At 36.4% G+C, this 22,602-nt stretch overlaps 1 protein-coding gene across 6 annotated transcripts in view; it reads right to left on the bottom strand.

Moving 5' to 3' along the window:
* LOC129577290 (gamma-aminobutyric acid receptor subunit beta) overlaps positions 1 to 22,602 on the bottom strand; it is a 96,991-nt gene that overhangs the window by 33,116 nt on the left and 41,273 nt on the right. For 4 of the 6 annotated variants that reach the window (XM_055464063.1, XM_055464064.1, XM_055464065.1 and 1 more), the window contains exon 6: positions 19,361 to 19,443. In XM_055464063.1, coding sequence (XP_055320038.1) covers positions 19,361 to 19,443 — 83 coding nt within the window. Of the gene's footprint in view, positions 1 to 863; positions 1,002 to 19,360; positions 19,444 to 22,602 lie in introns of all 6 variants that reach the window. The other 2 variants (XM_055464069.1, XM_055464070.1) reach the window with 1 other exon arrangement.

Genomic DNA, 22,602 nt, shown 5'->3' with positions numbered 1-22,602 from the left:
GGAGGGTAAGAAGGAAAGATGGGCGGATTCAAGTAAAAGGGAAGAAAGTACAGCAGAAAAAAAAAACAAAGGATCGAGGAAACGGAATCTGGATTTAAGTGAAAAACACAAACACATCGCATAACATCAAACTTATTGTAGCCGCTTTTACCGCGTCCCTCATCCTCCGCCGTGCATCTCAAACGATATGGTGTAAACTGCAACGAACGATGCACGAATTTCAAACTTTCCGGTAAATTGAATGTTATTTTGATTTTTTTCTTTCTTTTTTTTCTGCTCTCTTCTTTTGAGCGAAGAACAAAAACGAGCGTTGAAACTACGTCGGGCTTCGTGCATATTTGCATTGCCATGAGAGCTAAGCGAGAAAAACGAGAGTGGAACGAGTAAAAAAAAAAAAATTGGCGGTTGTAGCAAAGGGCTGGAATGAGCTGAGTTTACGACACTTTCGTGTTAATCAATTAAAGCCATTCATTTTAGTTTGTGGTCGGGTAGTGTACAAAGGAGGTATATAGATTTTTTTTTGGTCGAATGGAGAGCGCAAGAGAGCGAGAGAAAAGGAATTTTGAGTGGTGTGCCATCGGTGTGTAAGAGTGTGGAAATATTCGAATAATTCAAACGGTGTGTATGTATCTCTCGTTTGAGGCGGGATATTTGAATCGAAAAAAAAGGCGATGGAATATTCAATTGGAAGTAGAGTAAAAAAAAGAAAATGTCAAAACAATGTTTAATTTTTTTTTGTTCAAACCAAAACAGAACTGAAAGAGAAACAAGTTTAAGAATTTTTTTTACAGATTACAGAGAGAGAAGAGAGAGAGAGTGTAGAATTATAGTGAGTTTTTTTTGTTTTGTTTTGTGGTCGATACCTGTGGTTAGGTTTATTTCGGTCGCCCTCTGCCTGTGTCCCAATACACGAAACTGTGGAAGTTCAACTTCGTTGCTCATTCCAACACTACTAAGGCCATCTCTCCAGAAGTAGCGGATATCTCGCATTGTGTAACCGACTAACAGAGCCATAACAATACACAAAATGCTCATCATTTACGAAATAACACATGTTTATTGTTTGTTTTGTTGGTTATTGTTTTTTGTTTGTTTGTTTTTTTTTTTTGCTTCTTAGTTTGTTTACGCAATATTTTCTTGTTGCTCATTTTTTTATGGTTTCATCTCATCTTGCAGTTTGTCATTCGGTGTGGAGTTCAGAAGTTGCCTTGCAACCGTTATTCTTCGAGTATATATTATATATACATATGCATATACTGTGTTCGTTTGTCATTTTTAGTGTTTTTAATTAAAACTTTTGATTTTGATATTTTTCGAAATAATTTAAAAGAACATTCCTCTTGTTTTGACAATTCCATTAGCAAATTAAAAAGTTTTCTTTGCATCTTAACTTTTGCAATTCGAAACAGCACCAACTAGCAGTTCTGTGTGTGTGTTTTTTTTGCATTTCTTTGTCTTTATTTTTCTTTCTTCTACTTTGTCGTGCATCTACGTCGGTGTGCGGTTCATAAAGAGACACAGCGCTTGCCTCTTGTTACTTGTTTCTTCATGACAAATGCTCGATGTGATTTAGTTTATGAACCAGTAATGTAATCAAATCACTGAGCTGAGTGTTCTTCTTGTTCATTGTTTGTTGTGTTCGTTCATGTTCCCTATCCTTATATAATATAGGTTCCCTCTACTAAAAATTACCTATAGCAGACAATCTCACTGTTTTTTTTTCTCTTTTCAACTATACATAAATATTATTATCTCGTGTTGAAGTTAACTTAAATTATCTCTAATCGTAATGAACTGAAAGCCAAAAACTATATACGCTTCCTGATCATCTTCATCATCATCAACATATCTCTTTAACATGCTACATAATAACAATTAACCTGGTTTCTAATTTACATCAAAAAATATTACATAGTGGTATGTCATTATATATATGGTAGAAAAAGTGGGAGAGAGAGAGAGAGAGAAAATAGATCTGGTCTAAAATATATATATATATGTGTATATATATTTGTATTCTCAGGTAAAAAGCAGCATAAATCGTCTCTATATCGACACACATCAATTCAGATGAATGAAGCAGCGCACTATTTTCAAGCATATCAATAGATATTAATGAAACATCATACAAACGAATTGAAGAGATATTGATGATATCGTTATTGAAAAACAAAAATAAAACCAAAAACATACGCATACAGAAGAGAGAGAGAGAGAGAGAGAGAGAGAGAGAGACATGAGTTAAACTTAATTTCATCGTTCAATTATTTCATATGTTCAGAGGAAATATTACGAAATAGGTTTTTTTGTAGCGATCATAACATTCAACTGTTATACATTGCACATGGGTATAATATCGTAGAAAAAAAAAATGAATAAAAAACAAACTCAAAATGGACTACGGAAATAAAACGCAACGTTCAAATGAGCAAAAATTGAAAACAGAAAACTATGGAGAGCGAATCGAAACGAGAACGAAGTTTTGAAACTATATGCTTGAGCGGAAAAAATATATTTGTTTTTTTTTCTGTTTGTTGCATCACATTTTGTTGGCGAACAAGATTCGGTGTCGGCCAATTATCGGGTACGGTATTTTTGTGTGCGCACTTGTGAGTGCAAATGTGTTCGCAAATAGTGCACATTTTTTAATGGTGTGTGCAAGAGTTAAATTGCAGCTGAAACGTGCTTAGCGCCTTCTCTCTCGCTTTCTCTTTTTCTTCATTATTTTCTCGCCCTTGCCATGATCCATTCTGTGAAAGCAATTCCCATTCGATGGTATTTCATGGTCTCTACAACCGAAGTCAATCGAATAACATTGCAGATCAAATCTGTATCAATGCCATTAAAATAAGGCACTATCGTCGTAGTGTGATCATTTTTATTTCGATTTTTTTTTTGCGTTTCAGCTTATTAAATTTTTCTTCTTGTTCAGAGTAAAAAAAAAACGGGCTGGAAAACCGACAGAGGAGGAAAGATAGAGAGAAAAGATACGACAAATATTTGAAATGCGGTTCGTGCTCTCTGAGGCAGTGTATGTGCCCGAATATTTGAGAGCTATTGAGAAAGTTAAAAAGCTCTCCGTGTATATCAGCACACACAGGATACACCCAGCTTTCATTTGGCCAACATTGTGCATTGGCATTAATTGATGTGCCATGAGTTGTAAAACATAAAAAATTCATCTAGCCAAGTAATTTGGACGGACAAAACCCCAAGAAAAGCAGTGAGGCAGAGAGCATGGCGGTTACAATGAGTTGAAATGAGTGTGCGAAAGAGAAAGAGAGAGAGAGAGATGTTGTGTATATATGCTTTCGTCCTATTCAATACTCATTACGTAATCGATGTATGTCGACGTCGTTATCATTGAATTTTAGCTCCGAATCTGAATTAAGCATTGCAAATCACGTCCTCGCTCAACCAGTGTTGATGACATTTATGGGATAGAATTGTTTAATGAGCAAAACAAAGAAAAAGAAGAAAACATATCACGACGCCAAGCACTTTAGCAATTATTATTTAGATATTTTGGTGAGCGAGCGAGCGAACGAACGAACGAGAGCCAGATTCGCTTATGCCATTTATTGATGTAAGTTAGGCAATTGTTTGAAGATATTGCTGCGAAATTTATGGCAGATGCCTGCAATGGATACCGTGTCCAAAACAAAGACACACACGCACACATACGCACGGCAGAAAGGCAAGCGAACGAAGAAAAAGAAAAATTCGAGAAGAAGAGAGTGAAACGGCACGAAGAAGACGAAGGAACGATCAAAATTGACAAGTAGAGCACTGGTTTTTGTATCCATATTTTTAGCAAAATGATGTACTATTCACATCAACCTCCCCCATCATTCAGCGCATTGACTCGTTGAGCGGAAAAAGTGCCGAGCCGAACACTCCCGCTCGGTGCTCGAACAAGACATGGATTTGGCCAACATGAAAAAGCGAGCGGGAAAGTGTAAGAGAGAGAGAAATCTCGTGTGCAGTGTATAATTATGAGCGTCATCAATGTTCAGCAAAGCCACATTGATTGCTTAGTGAACCGTTTATTTACATAGAAAATATTATCTGTATGCATAAGCATCGTATTATTTATCTGATGCTTTTGCACTATGAATATTGTATCATGTTTGCACAGAGATTGAGAGAGCGGGAATGGCAGCGTATGAGAAACGATAAATAGCAATCGCTGTTCGATGTGTTGTGTCGGTGTGTTTCTTGTTTTCTATTTTTTTTTTCACAATTTATGCACACGAATCGAATCAAAAGGAAAATGTTTGTGACGCAATGTAGATAGCATGAATGGAAGAGTATCTCTTTCGCCTCAATTATCGATTGGAATTGGTTGTGAAAGAGTGCACCATTCTGAATGTCGTCAATAAAAGAGCTCTTCACTCTTGGTAACATATGCAAAAATGAAAATTCCAAATGTACTTAGCTCGCTCGCTTCGCGAATCGAAACGCTTTCGACTGTGAGAGTACAGTGATTACTTTGATCTGTTGCAGTTCGACGCTGTGCTGAACTATGCTTTACTGTTCTGTGCATCCACTCTAGCGGCCGGGAGGCGGAGGAGGGGAAACCAAGGTGCGCTTTTGCTTTTGATGCATACATGTGCATACGTGATATGCACACCACTTGTGCTTGATTTTAATTTAATGCACTAATACCCATGTAATTGTGTGCGTATGTGTATGTGTGCACGATGCCAGCGCACCCGAACATGATTGACGTCATTAAAAATGATGATGAAATTATTTTCCATGGCATATAAAACCGGGTACGGTATTTGATTGACGATTATCCGGAGGATATTCAAGGAAACCTCTCTATCCATATCAATCCCGGTGGTGCACCGTATGCCATACGGCGTATGGATTCAATTTTATATACCCTACGTACGGTACGAAACCGAGCAAATTCAAACGTTTTTTTTTTTTCTGGATCAGCTGACGAACATGAACAAAGACCCAACCAATTCGGTCGATGCAATTTTTTAGCATTGTGTGTGTATGTGGATTCTTCAACGCAAACATATTCATTTGATTTTTTTTTTTGGAAAATGATACATTTTCAGCGTTTGAATTGATGCGATGACAAATGTCACGGGAATCGCTTTGCACATATACTTAATTCTCTGAGGGATTCGTTGCCAATAGAAAATATTCTATGGGAAAAATTCTCTCCAATTTTTTTTTCTCCACTCGGAAAACCAAAATTTATCAATCAACGAAAAGAGAGACAAAATGACGAATGAACACAAAAAATCAAATGAAAATCAGAGGAAAATTACAACTCAAATGAAATTGAACCAGCCGATATCATTTCATCACAGTCAAGGATTATTAATCAAAGTTTTATATGGTTATATGAGTTGTATCAAATGAGAGAAGAGAAGAGAAAAAAAACCACATTCGAATTAAATAAAAATGAAAAACCAAACGGAAATTCGAATAATACGTTGATTTCGAGCTATTTTTTTCATTAAATCGTTCTGATTGCGGGCGAAATTGATGAATGTTATGCACTCACCTCGACGCTTGAAAATGCCACACACACATGTACGTGCTTGAATTGAAAATATTTCGGAGAAATGTACAAAAGAATTGTAACCATAGTGTGAAACTGAACTTTAGTTTAAAGAAGAGGGCGAAGGACAAAAACCAAATTGGTTGTTGTGTTGTATTGAATCGAATTCGGCATTGGAAAACTTTATGCGCAAATTTCTTATGAGGGTTTTATATTTACAACGAAAAGAAAGAAAAATGGAACTATCATTTTCGCAGAAGGAAAACATTTTGAAATTGTTTTCCTCTTTGCTTTGCAAACGAAAATATAAACCTGTTTATTCCATAAAGTTTTTAACTTGATTTTTAATTAAATTGCACCTGTTTGATTCGTGTGTGTGTGTGTGTGTGTGTGTAATTTTTTTTCCTTCGGTTGTTCATTAGTTTTCTTGACATTTTACCGAAGCAAATGGAGAATGAATGTGAAAAAGACCGATGAAGAAAAAAAACGAGCAGAATTTTTTGAACCGAAAACTATATAAATCAACTGAAAATGACAACAAACCATTTAAAACAAAGAAAACCCGAACCAAATTGAGAAAGGAAATTACTTCTCTTTTCTGGATATAACAAAGAAAAATATTAAATCTAATCGTTGGATCAACGTGTTCAGAACCAATGACAAAAGAGAAACGTATCGATTTCTTTTGTCTTATAAAAAAAAAACCGAGAAATAAAAATATCAGAAGAGGAAACCGAATCTGTGCATGGATTTTGTACCGACAAAATCATGTTCGGGTGCAATTGATCGGTGAGATTATAAAGTGGGCAGTTAGATATGTATAAATATAAGCGAACAAGTGTATGTGAAGTGTTGTTGTTTACGATTGGTATCTCTGTTCGAAAACCCAAACAGGCGGAGTCCAGTTGGGCCACTTGTGAATGATATACGATTTCGGATAAATCGAGGTGAAAGAGCGTGAGACACCATGTTAAACATTAACATATCACACATTCAAAATGCCCAAATAAATTATCGAAGCATAAAATCGAAATTGTGCATGCAAAACTTGTGACAATGAATTTGTTTCTTCATTTTTGTTGTTCAGATTTTGAAACTGTTTGAACCAAAAACAACTGACACAGAGAGAGAGAGAACGTAAGTTGTACAGAATTAGTGTGTGTGTGTGCTGCTCTGTATGGAGGAAAACGTTTGGATACTTGTATGTCTTGCATTTTATTTTCACCATACACAGACACAGACATATTGAATTAGCATGCAAATCTTAACTAACGATGGAATTGATTGGTAAAATATATACGAGAAAAAAAACGTCCAATATATGTACATTTCAAACAACGAAAATGAACAACCAAACAGAAAGAAATGTTCATTCCACACAAAGAAAAAGGAAGCCATGTGATTTAAATAAAATGGTGAAAATTGATGGAATATGAAATTAGTAAATCTGATTGATGTACTGCATTTGTACGTTTTTCATTTCTTATTTCGTTTACTTTTTTTTGCTGTAAATTTATTCTTAATCGTTAAGCTATTTTAAAGTATCTACGACCTAATTCCTTATTTATGGTCTCTATCTTACGTTTAATTACACTCAATTCGCTCAATAGTCTTGTTCTTCGTTCGCATTCGGTTTCTGTTCACTTTCTCCCTCTTCATAGCCTCCACCACCAAAAAGCTCTCTCTATGTTCTGTTTGTGTATCGTACTTGTTTGGTTGGCCGAGTCGGAGTTTCGAATTGGTTGGCATTAGTTGAAAGTGTGTAATATGGGAAACTCTGTATGTCAAAATTAATTCCATGTAATTTACATTGTATATTCCAGAGAGAGAGAGAGAGAGAGAGAGAGAGAGAGAGAGAGAGAGAGAGAGGGAAAGAGAAAGAAAATGCATTCTGCATATTTTACGCTTGAATGACACAAAATCCTAGCATATTTCCTGTTCCACAGGCCAAATGTATAATGCATCTGTTTCTGTGTATCTTGGGTGGTCGAGATAGATATAGAAGGAGTGGGGGAGAGAGAGAGTGAGAGTGAGAGAAAATCAGTTTGAGAATGTTAATTAACTTTAAATGAATTCAATATTAACATATTTTGTCATCTTGAAAAATGGCATATTGCATTCAAATGGATTCATTCAGTCAGCAAAACTCGGCGCAAATGGTGTGGCGCATCTCGAAATCCATTTAAAACCATTCGGAATGGGTGGATGAGTGGCTGTATGTGTGTGTGTGTGTGTGTGTGTGCACTAAAGTGTGAAAAGAAAATGTGTGCGATAGCGCGCTGAGCTATAACTGGTTGGACAGCATTGTGGTTAATGAATCAGTGAATTAGTGTAAAGGCAAAGGCATGTCTGCTGATTAACACAAATTAACTCAATCGGTCGAATGCTTTCGGGTCACACAAACACACACATGTGCTCACACATACGCACACATACACACACAGTAAAGCCACTCTCACACTCGCCATGACAATTCATTTGTTTTAAATTTACTGCTGCGTTTATTTATGTTGCAATTAATAATCATTTTAATAATAATGTCGTTTTGCCTGATAAAGTATCAGCGAGAAGTAAAAGAACGGCATAGTTTAAGCGTGCATGTGCGTGTCTATATCAGTCTGTCTCTATGTATAAGTGTGCGCGCGCGCGTTGAATGTTCAAATTTGTTTCGTTGCTCCGTGGCGCGCACATATCATATATATTTAGATTGGATCAAAATAGAATGGCATTACACGGCACATTCGATGACACGGTAAGAGCAATAGCAATGGCATGGTACACCACTAGCTGCTACATCATCCAGTCATGTAAATTTATGACTCTTCTTGTATATTGTGCGCAATTTATATTCGAATATTCGGAGCTTCGTATGAGTGTCGAGCTTTTGGGGCTCTCTCTCTCTCTCTCTCTCGTACACTTTACACCAGCAATGAATATGGATACGTATCTCTTTCTATCTATCCATCACACACACACACATACAGTGGAGTGTGTATACTGTGTGCGCATTACTGATGCTGCTGCCGTTGCCGTGGTCTTCGCCAACGCGGGAGAAAGAGAGAAAGGGGAGAGCATGGATAGCGAGCGCGCCGTTGTGCGAGAGATCTGGAGATTTTTGCACAACGATATCGTCGTGTCCCTTGTGTTTGACGTCATTGCTTATCGTGAAAAGTGAATATCGTCATCCGTGAATCAATTTACCTTTCAACTCTATCCGGTTGGAAGATCTGTATAACATAGTCAAGTGCGGTGGTAGTGTGATGGTGGTATTATTTCATCATTTTTCTCCCGTTATTGCTCCCCCATTTGCTCTCTTTCACTCTCCTCTTCGCTTTTCATATTCCGTCCGCCCTGTATTTCTCTTGTTCTTTTTGTTTTGTTCTTTCTATTTCTCATTCACTGTGATCCATTTGCTGCTGGAGCTACTCGTTTGTTTATTATATTTTTATCAATTATACGTATTACGGCAGATTTTGCCACATTCCACCAGCCAACTGAACACACATACACACATTCACTCATTACGACTCGTATTTTATCCCGCACTTGGCAGCAGCGGCAGCTCAAAGCAAAGCTCATAAAATATCTACTTTTGCTGTGCAAATAAATGGCAGAAACAGGGGTAATTATAACTTTGGCATGTAAACCAATCGTACAGGCGTACAATAATAGCACAAGGCATCGTTGCCTCACCAACAGCAACAGCAACCACAGCATCATCTTCATCTTCTTCATATCCCTTCTCGTCTTTTTCAATTCAGAGTTGTTCGCTTTTCGTTGGCTCGGTCGTTGTGTATGATGTGCGTGGGGACCGGGGATTCCATTCGATATGCTTGGACAATGGACACTCACTGAATGTATACGTGTATATGTGTATTTGTGTGCGGATTTCTTTCATTTGAAAATAAATACCAAATCAATATAAATCGAAAGCATTCATCTTCGACATGAGGAAGGTGTAGTGTAAGTTGTCACTAACAGTTACATCTTGAATAAATGCTTTGGTATAATTGCTCCATCAAGTTGACATTTGTCTTCGTTTCTATAACGCCTATCAATAATAAAAAGAAATGCAACATTTCCATTGTTTCTCTCGCTCGCTTGGTCTTGTATCCCAATTCGAAATGTTTCACTGAACATTGTTTCTCTGGAGCAGTCAATTTTCGCTTTTTTTTTCTTTTTTTTTTTTCAAAAGTCTCCGACTCTTCGGAACGTTTAGTAAGTGGCGTTGTTTACGTGGGTTAATTCAATTAAAGCTCGTCCCCATTTGAATCGATGTTTAGATTTAAAGCTAGAAAAGCTATACACAAACAACCAGTCTATTCTGAATTACACAAGCTCATTCTCAAACTCATACTGTGTCAGACTCCGCTCGGTGTGTGTAAGTGTGTGAAAGGAACAATTTTTTTAGCTTCTTTCTAAAAATGGCTTCTTCAGCAGTGAAATTGTTGTTTGTATTTGGGCAAATTGTTTTCGACATCGCTAAGTATTGGAAGCTTACGGAAATGTCTTGCATTATTTCGTTGGGCTTTTGGGAGCGATGTAGTGTTGTTATGTGAAACAGGATTTCTGCTGCTCAGATGCAGAAATTCATTTATAAATATTATATGAATGACATCTGTCGAACAACGAGACACACACACACACACACACAGCACACAGAGAGTGAGTGAGCGAAACGGAGTCGGATAAAAGTGCAATATTTCGGACGAGAGATATCGGTTATTGGCGCGGCAGCACCGATGGTTTAACGTGGAAGACATTGTCGTTTGGCTCAAATAAATTTGCACACAAAATGAATGTATAGTGCAGTAAGTGGTTTTTCTAATCGGTCCAAGTTTTATACGACGGCAATAAAAACAACATCTGAATTGGAAGCCGAATGGTTGCGATGCGAGCGCGAGAGACAGAGAAACGCCGTCCACACTGAAAATCCAATAAGCCATTCCGGATAATCCGCCATGTGCACTATTCATATTCTTGTGTGTCGTTTCTAATGAATAATACATAGAGAGAGGGAGGGACAGATGCATAGAGATAAACAAACATATATTCGAAGTTTCTCAGTTGGTGCAAACATTGTGATAATAATGTGAACACGATTTTTGCAAATATTTTTATGACAATGAGGGAGAGAGAGAGAGAGAGAGAGCAGAAAGGCAACAAGCCGGCCATTTTCGATGTTTGCTAGCGCAAAAGTACACACACACACACACTTTCCATCGCTCTTTTCCTCTCTCACCCTCTCGATGTGTGTTTCTCTGTCTACGTTCGCAACAATGGAGCACATTGCCCTAGAGCGCATCGTGTCTGTTTTAAGTATAATTGAACCGATTAATTTAAATGGAAACGAATTGTTATTGTTTAGATTTGCCCATCTGCATGTGGATTAAAATAATTTTTGCAATGCAAACGGACGTTGACTTGGTTGGTTTCACATTGAAACGAACACATACACTCACATCCCCTTTTTCTCTGATCAACGTGTATTATACTGTGTGTGTGTTCTCTCTGTCTCCAAGTTCGTTATATTAGAACAGAGCAAGCTATAATCCAAAAAAGCGTGTATAAAAGGGCGGGAGTAGAACAATCACATTTGTTGAAATAAAATCGCCTATTGGCCACCATACTACTTTGCCACTGCCCGTTACCCTACTATCTCTCTCTCTCTCTCTCTCTCTCTCTCTCTCTCTCTCTCTCTCATTTACATTGGCACCGTCATCGCCGCAATTGCTACTGCTTGAAACCAATTTTTTCAGGCATTCACATCGTAAATATTTACACTGAGTCTTGTTCGTTACACTTTTCGCTTTGTGTAAATGCTACTCTGACACTGATAAATTGTTATGCTTTTCGTACCGAATGCTAGAATGGCCTTTTCACTGTTGGCTTTTTTGTGCGCTTGTTTGAAAAAGCGACCGCTTGTCTCACTTTCACATTTTCTATGCCACTCTGTCTCCCTCTTTATCTGTTTATGTCTTGCGCTGCTCTTCCTTTTTGTAGCAACGATGCTTTTGCTACGTGTACGTATGTAGTGCATGCGAAATAAAACAAAATTATGCATTTTAAATATCATAATAAATGATTTTGTTGGTCGGAATGTGTACATTCAGCATTTATATGATAAACAGGGCAAAAGCTACAGAGAAATGGCGAGATTTTCCACTCTGTCTGTCTTCCTGTTTCGTACACTCGTTTTTTTACAAATAAGGAATAAACTGAGGAATTTAAGCGATGCCATTGCAAACAAATCGAACGGAGACGGAAAATGCGCATGGAATTCATTTCAGGCATTTTAGGTTGTTAAGTTGCATCCGAGTATTTCCGCTGGATATTTATTTTCGTTTCGATTCACCAATCGATAGAATATGCACACACACACACCATCTAATGGCGCATCGCATCGCATCGCAATCGATTGAAACTGAGATTGTAATGTCGAATGTCGCTTTCGAACATATTACATCGAAATTTATTGAAATGCCTGCTGTGAACACAACGGCGTGCGTCTCTATCTATATGATGTCGAAAAATACCAGCGATATCAAGCGAATGATAGTATATTACCCGCAACAAAGGCATGTGTCAAGCAAACAGTTTCAGTTTCGATTTCAATGCTTGTGCTTTTGTGTGTGTGTGTGTTGGTGTTGGTGTGTCTCTCTCTCCCTTCCTAAGTACTATTATATAAGATTGCATTTTTGTAAGTGCAACCATAACCATTTGAACTGACGCATGAAATTCATATTGAGAAAGGGACACAGAGAGAACAGGCGAGTTGGGGCGACAGAGGAGGGAAAAAAACGTGATCGATTTGTGCAACTTGATTCATCACGCCATAGGAGAGAGCATTCGAGAATTCAGCGAAGCGAATTCAAGTGTAGAGCTTTTTTTTGGTTTGTTTTTGATGCCAAAGCAAAACATAAGTCAAACCACATGCAACGCAATTTAGCTCCCTTCCAAAATTCATAATTACCCAGTAAATAAATAAGGAATTATTCATTTTCAAAATGAGCTCAGGAAAATTGCTAATGATACTGAGTAACGATACCGGTTTTGCTTGATTCTTAGAAATGAGAAATTTGGAGCACGACGTGGAATTTTCATGCAGTTTTTTTTTTGTGTATGCATGATTTACATTAACATTACGTATTTTATATATATTCGCATTTTTTGTTCGTTTTTTTTTGGTTGCTTTGCCGTTGTTAGTATTACGTGCGGTCTCTTTGTTTACTGACGGAAAGTATAAATGGATAGATGAAATTAGTAACGCCAAAGAGGAGAAACTGAGAGAGAGAACAAAGCGAGAACAGTGAGAGAGAGAGAGAGAGAGAGAGAGAGAGAGAGAGAGAGAGAGAGAGAGAGTGTGTGTGTGTAAGACTGAGTGTGGAAACTGCTTTTAAACGATAGAGAAAGAGACCGACTGGGGGTGTACGAATGGAATATGAAAGAAAGTAAACGTGAAACGTGATATGAGTGGTCACACGAACATAAAAGTAACCAAAAAAATTGCTTTTTCCCACACCGTTTCACAATATGCACATTGTTTTTTGGCAGCAGCTCGGTGCCACGGTGTGTTTGTATGTATGGTGATTCGGTCGCGCCGATGAACAATAAACACCATCGTTTTTTTTTTGTGTTCTGGCACAATTTTTCGGTGGTGCTCTTTTCTTCGTTTTTTCGGTTTTTCTCTCGCTCTTTTTCATTCTCATTGTTCGATTTTTCTTTGTTAGGTTGCCGTTGCCGCTGTTACGGGCCGCTTTAGGCTGCTTTTATTGTTATTTTAACTAAATTTAAATCAAATTTAAATATTGTTCTTAGCTGCGGTTTTGTGTGCTACAGCACGCGGTGTGGTGCTTTGGTGTGTTTATGTTTGTGTGCAAGAGAGAGATTTTGCATGTATTTGTGCCACTGTTTTCGTTCTCATTCTCATTCTCTAATATGAATAACAATATATATTATTACGTGATCGGTTCTTTAAGCTACCTCAATTGTCGCAATGCGTAAAATTTCCTTGGTATATATATACACTCGGGAGTTTCTTTTTTTCTCGTTTTTTTTTTATTTTCTTCCATTTTTGTGTTGCTTGTGTGTTGGATGATGCATGAAAATCATTTTACATTTTTTTATTGCTCTCTTTTCATTTTTAAAAATATTTTATACGTATTAGTATAATGAATTATGTTTTTCCATTTTTTGTTGGGCGTGCTGTGTAAAACGCATTTAACAAGAGAGCGAGCGAGGAGAAACGTGAAAAAAACGTACTTTTTCACTTTGATTTATAAAAAAATAGTATTTATATGTATATGTGATTAAATTGCTTGTTTAATTTATACAAAATTTGCTCCAATTATTTCCATATTGTCCTGCGTGTGTGACTGATCGTTATTGCTTTGGTTTAAAGTGGCCATTTTCTTGATGGTGAGTGTGAGTTTGTTGATTTTTTTTTTTGCTCAGCGTTTGTTTGCTTTCGTGCAAACCAACAATGGTTTTTGACCTATGCGCTCTCCTAACCACTTGTGGGAAAATCAATCATCGAATTTATTACGTATATGGTTTGGTATTTAGGCGCGGTGTGCGCGCGCGCGTAAGCGAACGAACGAACGAATGGAACATAATCATCTGCTTGCGGTGAGAGTGTATATATATATATGTGTGTGTGTGGTCACAAATGCTGTGTTGATTGCTCCAAATGTGGTCCCATTGAATTTCCTGCAAACCAAATTACCAACTAACTACACTTCGTTAATATAAGCGACATGTGTTTTGATATAGCTCGGTACACCTTTCGTATCAATCGTATATTACCAATAACGAGATTTGCCGCTGCTTAATATTCCTTTCCAGCATAATTTTTTTGGTGTCATTTGTCACGCAAAAATGCAATGGACAAAGAACCTTCCCCATTTTAAAAGTTTTTCTATACTATTTTTTCTACACCGTCTCCACTTGCATTTAGTTTCCATTACATTAGATACACTTTGACCGTTGAAATCCAATTGAAGTGGAGAATAGTTGAAAGCTGCCGCTTATTCTTTGATTTCAATGCCCATTTCCGCCGAAATTTTTTTTCTCGCTTTTTTTTCTTTCGTTGCTACAATTTCTTTCTACTTATTCGCTCTAAATCTGACTCAATCACTACAAAAACTCGACTTAACTTAAAAGACACACCAATTAAGGTAGAAAAAAAACAACGAAATTTTACTAAGCTCAATCAATATCATGTTTCTACCTAACTAAATGCACTCGACGCAATAACCTAATAAAGTGCTCAAAATTGTGCTGTTCGAATACTGTGCACTGAAGCACCGAATTCACATTTTTAATTGCAAAGAAAAGCGCAAAAAGAGGCTATTTGTTTGCTCATTGGTTTCAAATCAAAGCGATTATTATTTGGAAAACTGTTTGTGGTGCAACAAAAGATGAATACAAAAATAAATTATTACGAACTGGAATTGACCGGTGTTTAGGAATAAAATGTGGCAAATTGATTTGATTGTTTTCGAAAACGTATTGAGGTGATTTGTGCCAGTCACACCATGTTTTTTTATGCATATAAATTGCTTGCTGTTTGAATTTCGTCCACTTTTATCCATTTTATTGACTCTATTGTCGGCTTCGGGCCACATGCAAATCGTACAAAACCATGACGTCCTTTCTAGCACATCGGACGTCAACGTCATAATTATCTCATCATCATTGTCGTCATCGTCATTCTAAATATTCTAAAAGCAATTTCATATGCTGTAGCTGATACATGGATCATATAATACACAAGTTGCATCCAGCCAAAGAGCCAAAAAATGACGGGGCAAAGTGGAGAAACGTCAAACAACGATGCAATTTACTGTTTCAAACCACCTGGCCAATCAACTCGTTCAGATCGAGTTGTTTTTCTTCTTTTTTTAAATTTATTTTGCTGCTATTTTAAGCTGTGTTGATCAAATTACTTGATGGAAAATCCATGTTTTGGTTCTTTTTTGTGATTGAAAAAACAAAGCTTACTCATATGATCACTTATATGTACGTGTGTATGTGAATGTTTCACATCAATCGCTTTTCATACTCTATTTTGTTGTCAGTTTGTGTGTGCCTTAATTTCAATACATTTTTTTCCATTTCTTTGAATTGATTTTGTTAGTTTGTTTAAAAGAAAAATGAAGTTATCTTTCGTTATTCAATAATTGTAAATTTCATATCCACCAAAAATAGGCAATTAATACGGGTGACTAGCCTTAGTCAACCTTCTGCGGTTGCTGTAGAAGAGAAGGCGACCGAAAACCAACCAATAATATGATAATTATTATTATCGTTATTTTAATTATTTACCAGAAAAGAAAAGGGAGAAGAAAACGAAAAAAACACAACGGAATCGATTGAACAACGGAAATGAAAAATCAACCGAAAAACTCGAATCAACTGATGATCGCATAACGTAATCGAACTGCGCTACGAAATATATAAAAAAACCACAAACAATAATTTTCTAAATGAACCAAATTAATAATTGAAAAAAAAAAAATAAAAAATTTCACATGAAACGAACGAAGCAAAGTGGAAAAAATGAAAATTCTCCAACAACGGAGAAAAACAAACAGAAAGAAAACTCCGAGCCGACGGAAAGAAATGAAAAGTTACATTTTCTCAACAGAGAAACAAACAGGAACGAAATAGAGACGATTCGTGTCCCATTGCAAACAGGGGCCGTTTAATTACAAAAATAGTCGAAAAAATTATATGAATCACATTTTTGTTGTTATTTGATGAGTTTTTTTTTCGTTTCGAACGGTTTGTTCGTTTTCTGCAGATTTGATGGATTCAAAAGGGAAAAATTGCTGTAAAATGACACGACAGTTCATCTGTTAAATTAAACAAAACAAAACAAGAAGAACGAACACAACAACCACTCAACGGAATGAATGAAACACAGGAAAATCATAAATAATGATGGGACAAGAGAATGTGATTCGAACGATGAATGTTGTTGATAATCTATGTATTTTTGTTGTTATTGTTGTTGTTGCTGTTGATGTCTTCACTCAACGAACGAGCCCGTAAATTGTGAACGAAATCAAATGCAAAATGAAAGAAAGAAAAACCAAAACGGGAGATGATGATTTTGGATAGACATTCGAAAATATTCCGTGTATTCCATACAACAAAATGGAATAATTGTCGTTATTTGGTTTTCATTATTTGTTTGTTTTGGTTGATGGTCGTTGAATGTGTGTGTATGTATATTTTTTCTCTCCTGTCTTTTGTTTCTGTTTCTACAGGAAATTACGAATGAATCCAGTTTTGGAGCTGTGTGTACATATGCTAAAAAAAATTGCCAAAATATACTATCGAAATGCGATAGTATAGTGTATGTGTGTGTGTGTGTGTGTGGATGGGGATTCGTTCTTTTTTCAATGTTATTAATACAACGGATTGTGGAAGGCACGGAAAATTTGTTCACATTTACTAAATGTGAAGCATCTGACAAGCTGCTGTATGCACGTGAAACGTGATCTATTCGGACAGATGGTCATTTTATGCTTCTCTTTTTTCTGAAGAGGTTGTTGTTTTTTTTTTGTTGGTTCGTTTATTGGTTAAGAACAGGCAAATCTGATTCGATTTAGAAAGCACGTTGTCGGAATGAAAAACTGTGGGAAAAATCGTCGCTGTTGGCAGATCAATTGGACGCATCCAATGCACATGTACACGAAAATTGCGGTGAATAACGACATGTTCACATATGAACCAATTCATTTGTAATTAGTCCAAAATAATTCTCCATTTCATTCAGTTTGATACACAGTAGACGACGACGAGATAAAAAATACATAATAATTCCCTGCATTGTTGTTGTTATGTATATGTATGTCTCCGATAGTGTTTTTCATTATTTTTAATTCGAATTGTTTTTTTTTGTCTGGTTGTAGTCTCTATGTTTTTGTGGTTCTTTTTTCTCCAGAAAAAAACAACAACACAGAATTCGTATTGTAATTGTTATTTACGCTTATGATATTACCGTACACCTGAGTACCTGCTCTGTTATGTGCTGTTATTTTTTTTCTGAATTTCCTGTTGTGCTTTTATTCATTCGGGCCATTTAATGTACAACAAATAAAAAAAAAGAGCACAGCGCATGATGAACTTGCTTCCTCCATTGTCTTTTGAACTGAATAAATATTACTTAATTTTTTTCTGCTGTTTCTTTGCATTTTTATGCTTTTCTTCCTCTATCACTTTTTTCTGTTCTTGTTTTGGTTTTTGTAAATTTGCTATCACGACAATAACACGTAGAATAAAGCTTAATCGGTTTGAACTCCTAAAGAATACCTCTCTCTCTCCTTGTGTTTTGCTCCTCAAAATATGTGAACATACATAGCTCGATATCAATTTTCAAGTGAATTCAACCGATTTTCACAGATCAACGAAGTAGAGAGAAAATATATATAAATCGTTCAACATACCCTATCTATATGTTTGATAAGAATAAAAATAACCTGATCGATTCGACTATTGTTTTTCACTGCTTGAACTGGAGTTCATGTGGAAGATGAAAAACAAATTGTGTGTGTACGTTTGATTTTTTTCTTCTTTCAATTCTTTCGTTTCGTTTGTTGTACCAATATTACCAGTACAACGACTCGGAAACGACCTGTATTGTACCGAATTGCAGCAATTGAGGAATTGCGAACAATCATTTCGTGCATGAAATCCTCTTCGCTCTCCGAAGAGACGTAACAACAGAGAGAGAGAGAGAGAGAAAAATATATATATCTAAATGTTTATATTTCTCAACGATTTTCTTTCTGTTTTCACTTACTTCCTTAGTACTTTTCTCTTTCTTATATATTTATACAGATTATTTCTCATTTTTGTTATTATTCTTCAATTCTTTTTTTTTCTTGTTTTTTTTTAAACGCTGTTGTAAATCGCTTAACTTAAGTTCGAAACGAAAAACAAGTACGAACGAAAAAATGAAATGTTATCGAGTAAATGTTGTTGTCCACAATTGTTGCTGCTGAAATCGGTGCTAAAATCGTATTGAAAGTGTTCTGCTGCAGTTTCGACAACCGAATTGGAAAATATAAAAAAAAAACTATCGTATGCAGCATTTGTATAGTTTCAAATTTCAACGCGCCAATTCAAGGCATTGGCGCGTATGTGCTTGGATTTTCAGCAGCAGCAATGTACGTGGCAAATTTCTCAAATATCTGTTTACGTAATTTATTTAGAAAGAAAATGAAAACCAAAGAATAAAATCAAACTAAATGAAATAAATAGTTTATGTATATAACATATTTATATGTTTATTTTCTTCTTGTTATTCTGTTTTTGTTGTTGTTTTTATTTGGTTTTGAATTGCAATTCGAATGTCGCGGTTCAAAAGTGTCAGTGAATGTTTGAATGTGTGTGTGTATGGATTGTGGATGCTGTTGGTTTTTTTTTTCCTTTATTTATTTTTGATTTTCGGTGGAGAATGAAACGCGAGCGTAAGACATGCGATCCCATAAATTCGCCGCTCTCTCGTTAACGTCTCATGTTTATCGCTCCCCATGGAACCATCGCAAAATCATTTCGATCCGATACAAATGCGATTGTTAACATTCAATAAAATATGCAAGATTATATTTGTCGAATGCAGCAAAGAAACGACTCTTCTCTAATATAGTGAGAAAAGAGTATGCCATGGAGTCGTGGTAGCATACAAAACAAACTACTTCACCACACACTTTTGAACATTGACATCGAATCAATATTTTGATATAATATTATGGTATATGTAGTATGTATGATTATTTAGGAATTGTGTTTGGATATGGAATTGGCTAAAATGATACTTACAGCTTTCAATTTCAATTTGGCATAGCTGTCGATCCATTGGAAAATATTCTAGATTCATTGGACACGATGCCGTAATTGTTAACCTGTGAATTAAACACAGACAGATGTTTTATTTTATTTATAGAAGAATTAATTGTTTCATCGACTTTGAGCGAGAAAAACAACTTTTTTTTTTTCATTCGAATTGAATCATTTCGATGTTAGTTTGCAATGTGAAGAAAACGTATGAAATATTCTCTCTTTGGTGGCTGTTACAAAATGATTGATGACACCGACAAATAAGAAATGTTATAGACCTGTAAATCGTTTTTTCATCGCAGGCAATGGATATTCTGTTGTGGTTCAGGCGAAATATGATGGTTTGACGCCAATTGTTTGTTAAAACTGACCTTACCTCAAACCGAACTATCTTTTTCGTCAAAATGACCTTATTGATGGTTGACGCACAAAGGATACACGTTAGCTCTAAGACGTTTCATATTGGTTTCAGCTCTTTTCTCTTTAAATAGGTTTTTAATTTGGTCCTGTCAAATTTCAAAATTTTACTCATTTCTTTGAACAGAAATGGTTGTGTAAACAGCAAGCCATTGCGCTTGTGCATCTCTTATGCTGATGAAATGACAGAAGAGCAGATCTTTGTCGTGAAAATCACTTTTTTCTGATTCTTTGCTGAGTTCTAAAGAATGCTTCTCAGCGTTTGTCATTTCGTTAATTTTTCTTGCAAATTACGTTGTTTTCGTGCTTCAGTTGTGATGTGTCATGCCTATTTTGTGGTTTTGAATGCGTTCGATTCGCGAATGAATGACATGTTCGCTGAAACATTTGCCTTTCTCTTCCTTTTCTTTTCTTTTCTTTTTGATGATTTTACATTTTACTTTTTTGATAATCATTTTGGTTGTGCGATGTTGAACGCTGCTGCTATCGCGATTTCAGGCGACACGAAAAAAAAAAATTGTGAAATAAAAAGAGCGACGAAGACTGAAGCAGATGTGAGTCGGTATAACGATATCAACAGCATATTATCCAGTGCTGAAGTACACACATCGTACATCACTTAATTTGAAACGATTGGATGAAAACGAAATGCGCGGTGATCGTAGGTAAGAAATGTCACGTCGGTGATAAAAAGCAATAAATTTTGCTGCGTGAATGACGAAAAAGAAGAAGAAGAAGAAGAAGAAGGAGAGGAAGAGAAAGACGAGATGAATGTCGTATATGTTGAGTCAAGCACTTGGTAAATATTCGCGATAGCTTGACGTACGATTTTAATTTTCCCCTACAGGATTTTAGTAAATCACATTAGTGCTGGATCATAAAAATTCGTTTGCGCCAATTTCCATGGAATATAAAAATGCGAGAGAAGAGAAAAAGATTCCTGACTGTTGCACGCCACCGATTCACACTGACGCTCGTTCGCTCGCTGTCGCCTCACCATTTGACGAATGACAAGCGAGCAAGTTCAAATAACTGTGTAAGATAAAAACTGCACGATTCAAAATTACATTTGACTATGACTTGGATTTTCTGATACGCTCTCTCTTTCTCTCTTTCTCTCTCTCTCTCTTTGTGTGTCTCTGCTTGATTCTTTCTTCATTTGTTTGGAAGAATATATTCTCATTCTTGCTGGTGCCCTCTCTGTATCTGCCCGATTTTCTATCCACGAATAGTGTGAACAAAGGTACTTGGCATTTGGTAACCAGCATCTTTTGAGCAAGCACATCGCATTACATTGCGCAGTCATTTTTATTCAACACAACACAAATCTATTAGAATTGGAATAATCCTTCGTCGTGTGTTTTACTGTCATCCACCCAATACCCGAACACACACATTTCAAATCAGACGCATCCAAAGAGTCATCTCTCGCTCCTGACCCGGAATGTTGATAATCATGGGTGTGCAAAATTCAATGGCGGCGTCGAAACGAACAAATGCATATCACCATATCATTCTAAATGAATTTTTGTCTTATTCATCGTCTTAATTGCGCGCGCGAGAAAGAGAGTGAGCTCGCTGTTACATCAGTACAGAGATCCGTTTGATTTTATTTCATACATCTTTTTCTTTTTCTTTTTTAGTATACAAACGCCCCGTGACATTCTGGATGCTGTCGTCGTTATGTTTCAAGAAAATTTGCACTACACCAAAATTACTTGATTCGAAGAAAAGTGTATTCAGAAATTTTCTCTTTTTTCTTCTTCTTCTTCTTCTTCTTATTATTTCCGTGATGGCGTTTGTTTTCTGCCATCTTCAAGCTTCATCTCGTTTTGTGTCATCGTAATATGACAATATGTTGTAGATAATGTTCCATTAAACGGAATCCAATGAAAGGAAGAAAAAGAAACGCGTTGCGGGAAATTCAGAGTAAGAGTGCGCGCGAGAAGGAGAAATAGAATAAGGAAACACACAAACAAATGAACAAACAAAGTAATGAACATTAAGACAGCAATAGCATCATCAGTAGGCATCAAAAGAAAAGTGAATTCTTTTTTCGGTAACGCAGCATAATTCCCTTTGTTATTCCACTTTTATGCCGAACAAACTTAATACACTGATTGACAGGTCTTGCCGCTAGAAAGAAAAAACATGAATGCAAATAGCCGACACAAGCTGAAGAACTCAGTTTGTATCAAAGGAGCACTCGAGTGGTGTGCTTCTCTATTTCCTTTGTTGTTCTCATTCTCTCTATTTTCCCTCTCTTTCTCGTTCGTTTGATTACATTAATTTCCGGTCAACCAATTCTGTAATTAGCAATCTCGCTTTCTCTCTCTGTGTTGGCTCTTTCATGAGGTGTGACATTTCAACAAGATCACTGGAATGCAGAGCACAAACCATCGTCACCACTACTACCATTCATATCGCACTTTTATGTGCCACTTTTCGTGAATATACGTGGTGAAATTGTTGTGTGTTTTTCGCGCGCATCGTGATATTTGCTACTATGCAGCAACATCAACCAGTATTATCATTATGATACACGATGAAAATTGCTTTAGTTGCAGTTTTCTCAACGGTGTGTTTATACGGTCGTTTTGGTTGGTTACATTATTTTCGTTCGCCTGATTTGCATTTACCATTTTATGTGTGCGTATGTGTGGAGTAGATAGAAGAGGGATATAAAAATGTTTATTTGTGGCTTGTGTGTAGGTCTTTCTTTATAGCTAAAATAAATATTGGCATTTTTGCTCCTTTTATTCACTCTGGCTGGCTTTCGCTCACATTCACCACATCTTTTTCATTCA

This window comes from Sitodiplosis mosellana, unplaced genomic scaffold (assembly GCF_009176505.1).
Source record: "Sitodiplosis mosellana isolate CC-2019 unplaced genomic scaffold, AAFC_SMos_1.0 Smas_scaffold_6197, whole genome shotgun sequence".
NCBI classification, from domain to species: domain Eukaryota; kingdom Metazoa; phylum Arthropoda; class Insecta; order Diptera; family Cecidomyiidae; genus Sitodiplosis; species Sitodiplosis mosellana.
The sequence above is the reverse complement of the archived record's forward strand: the minus strand, read 5'-3'. Positions and strand labels throughout refer to the sequence as shown.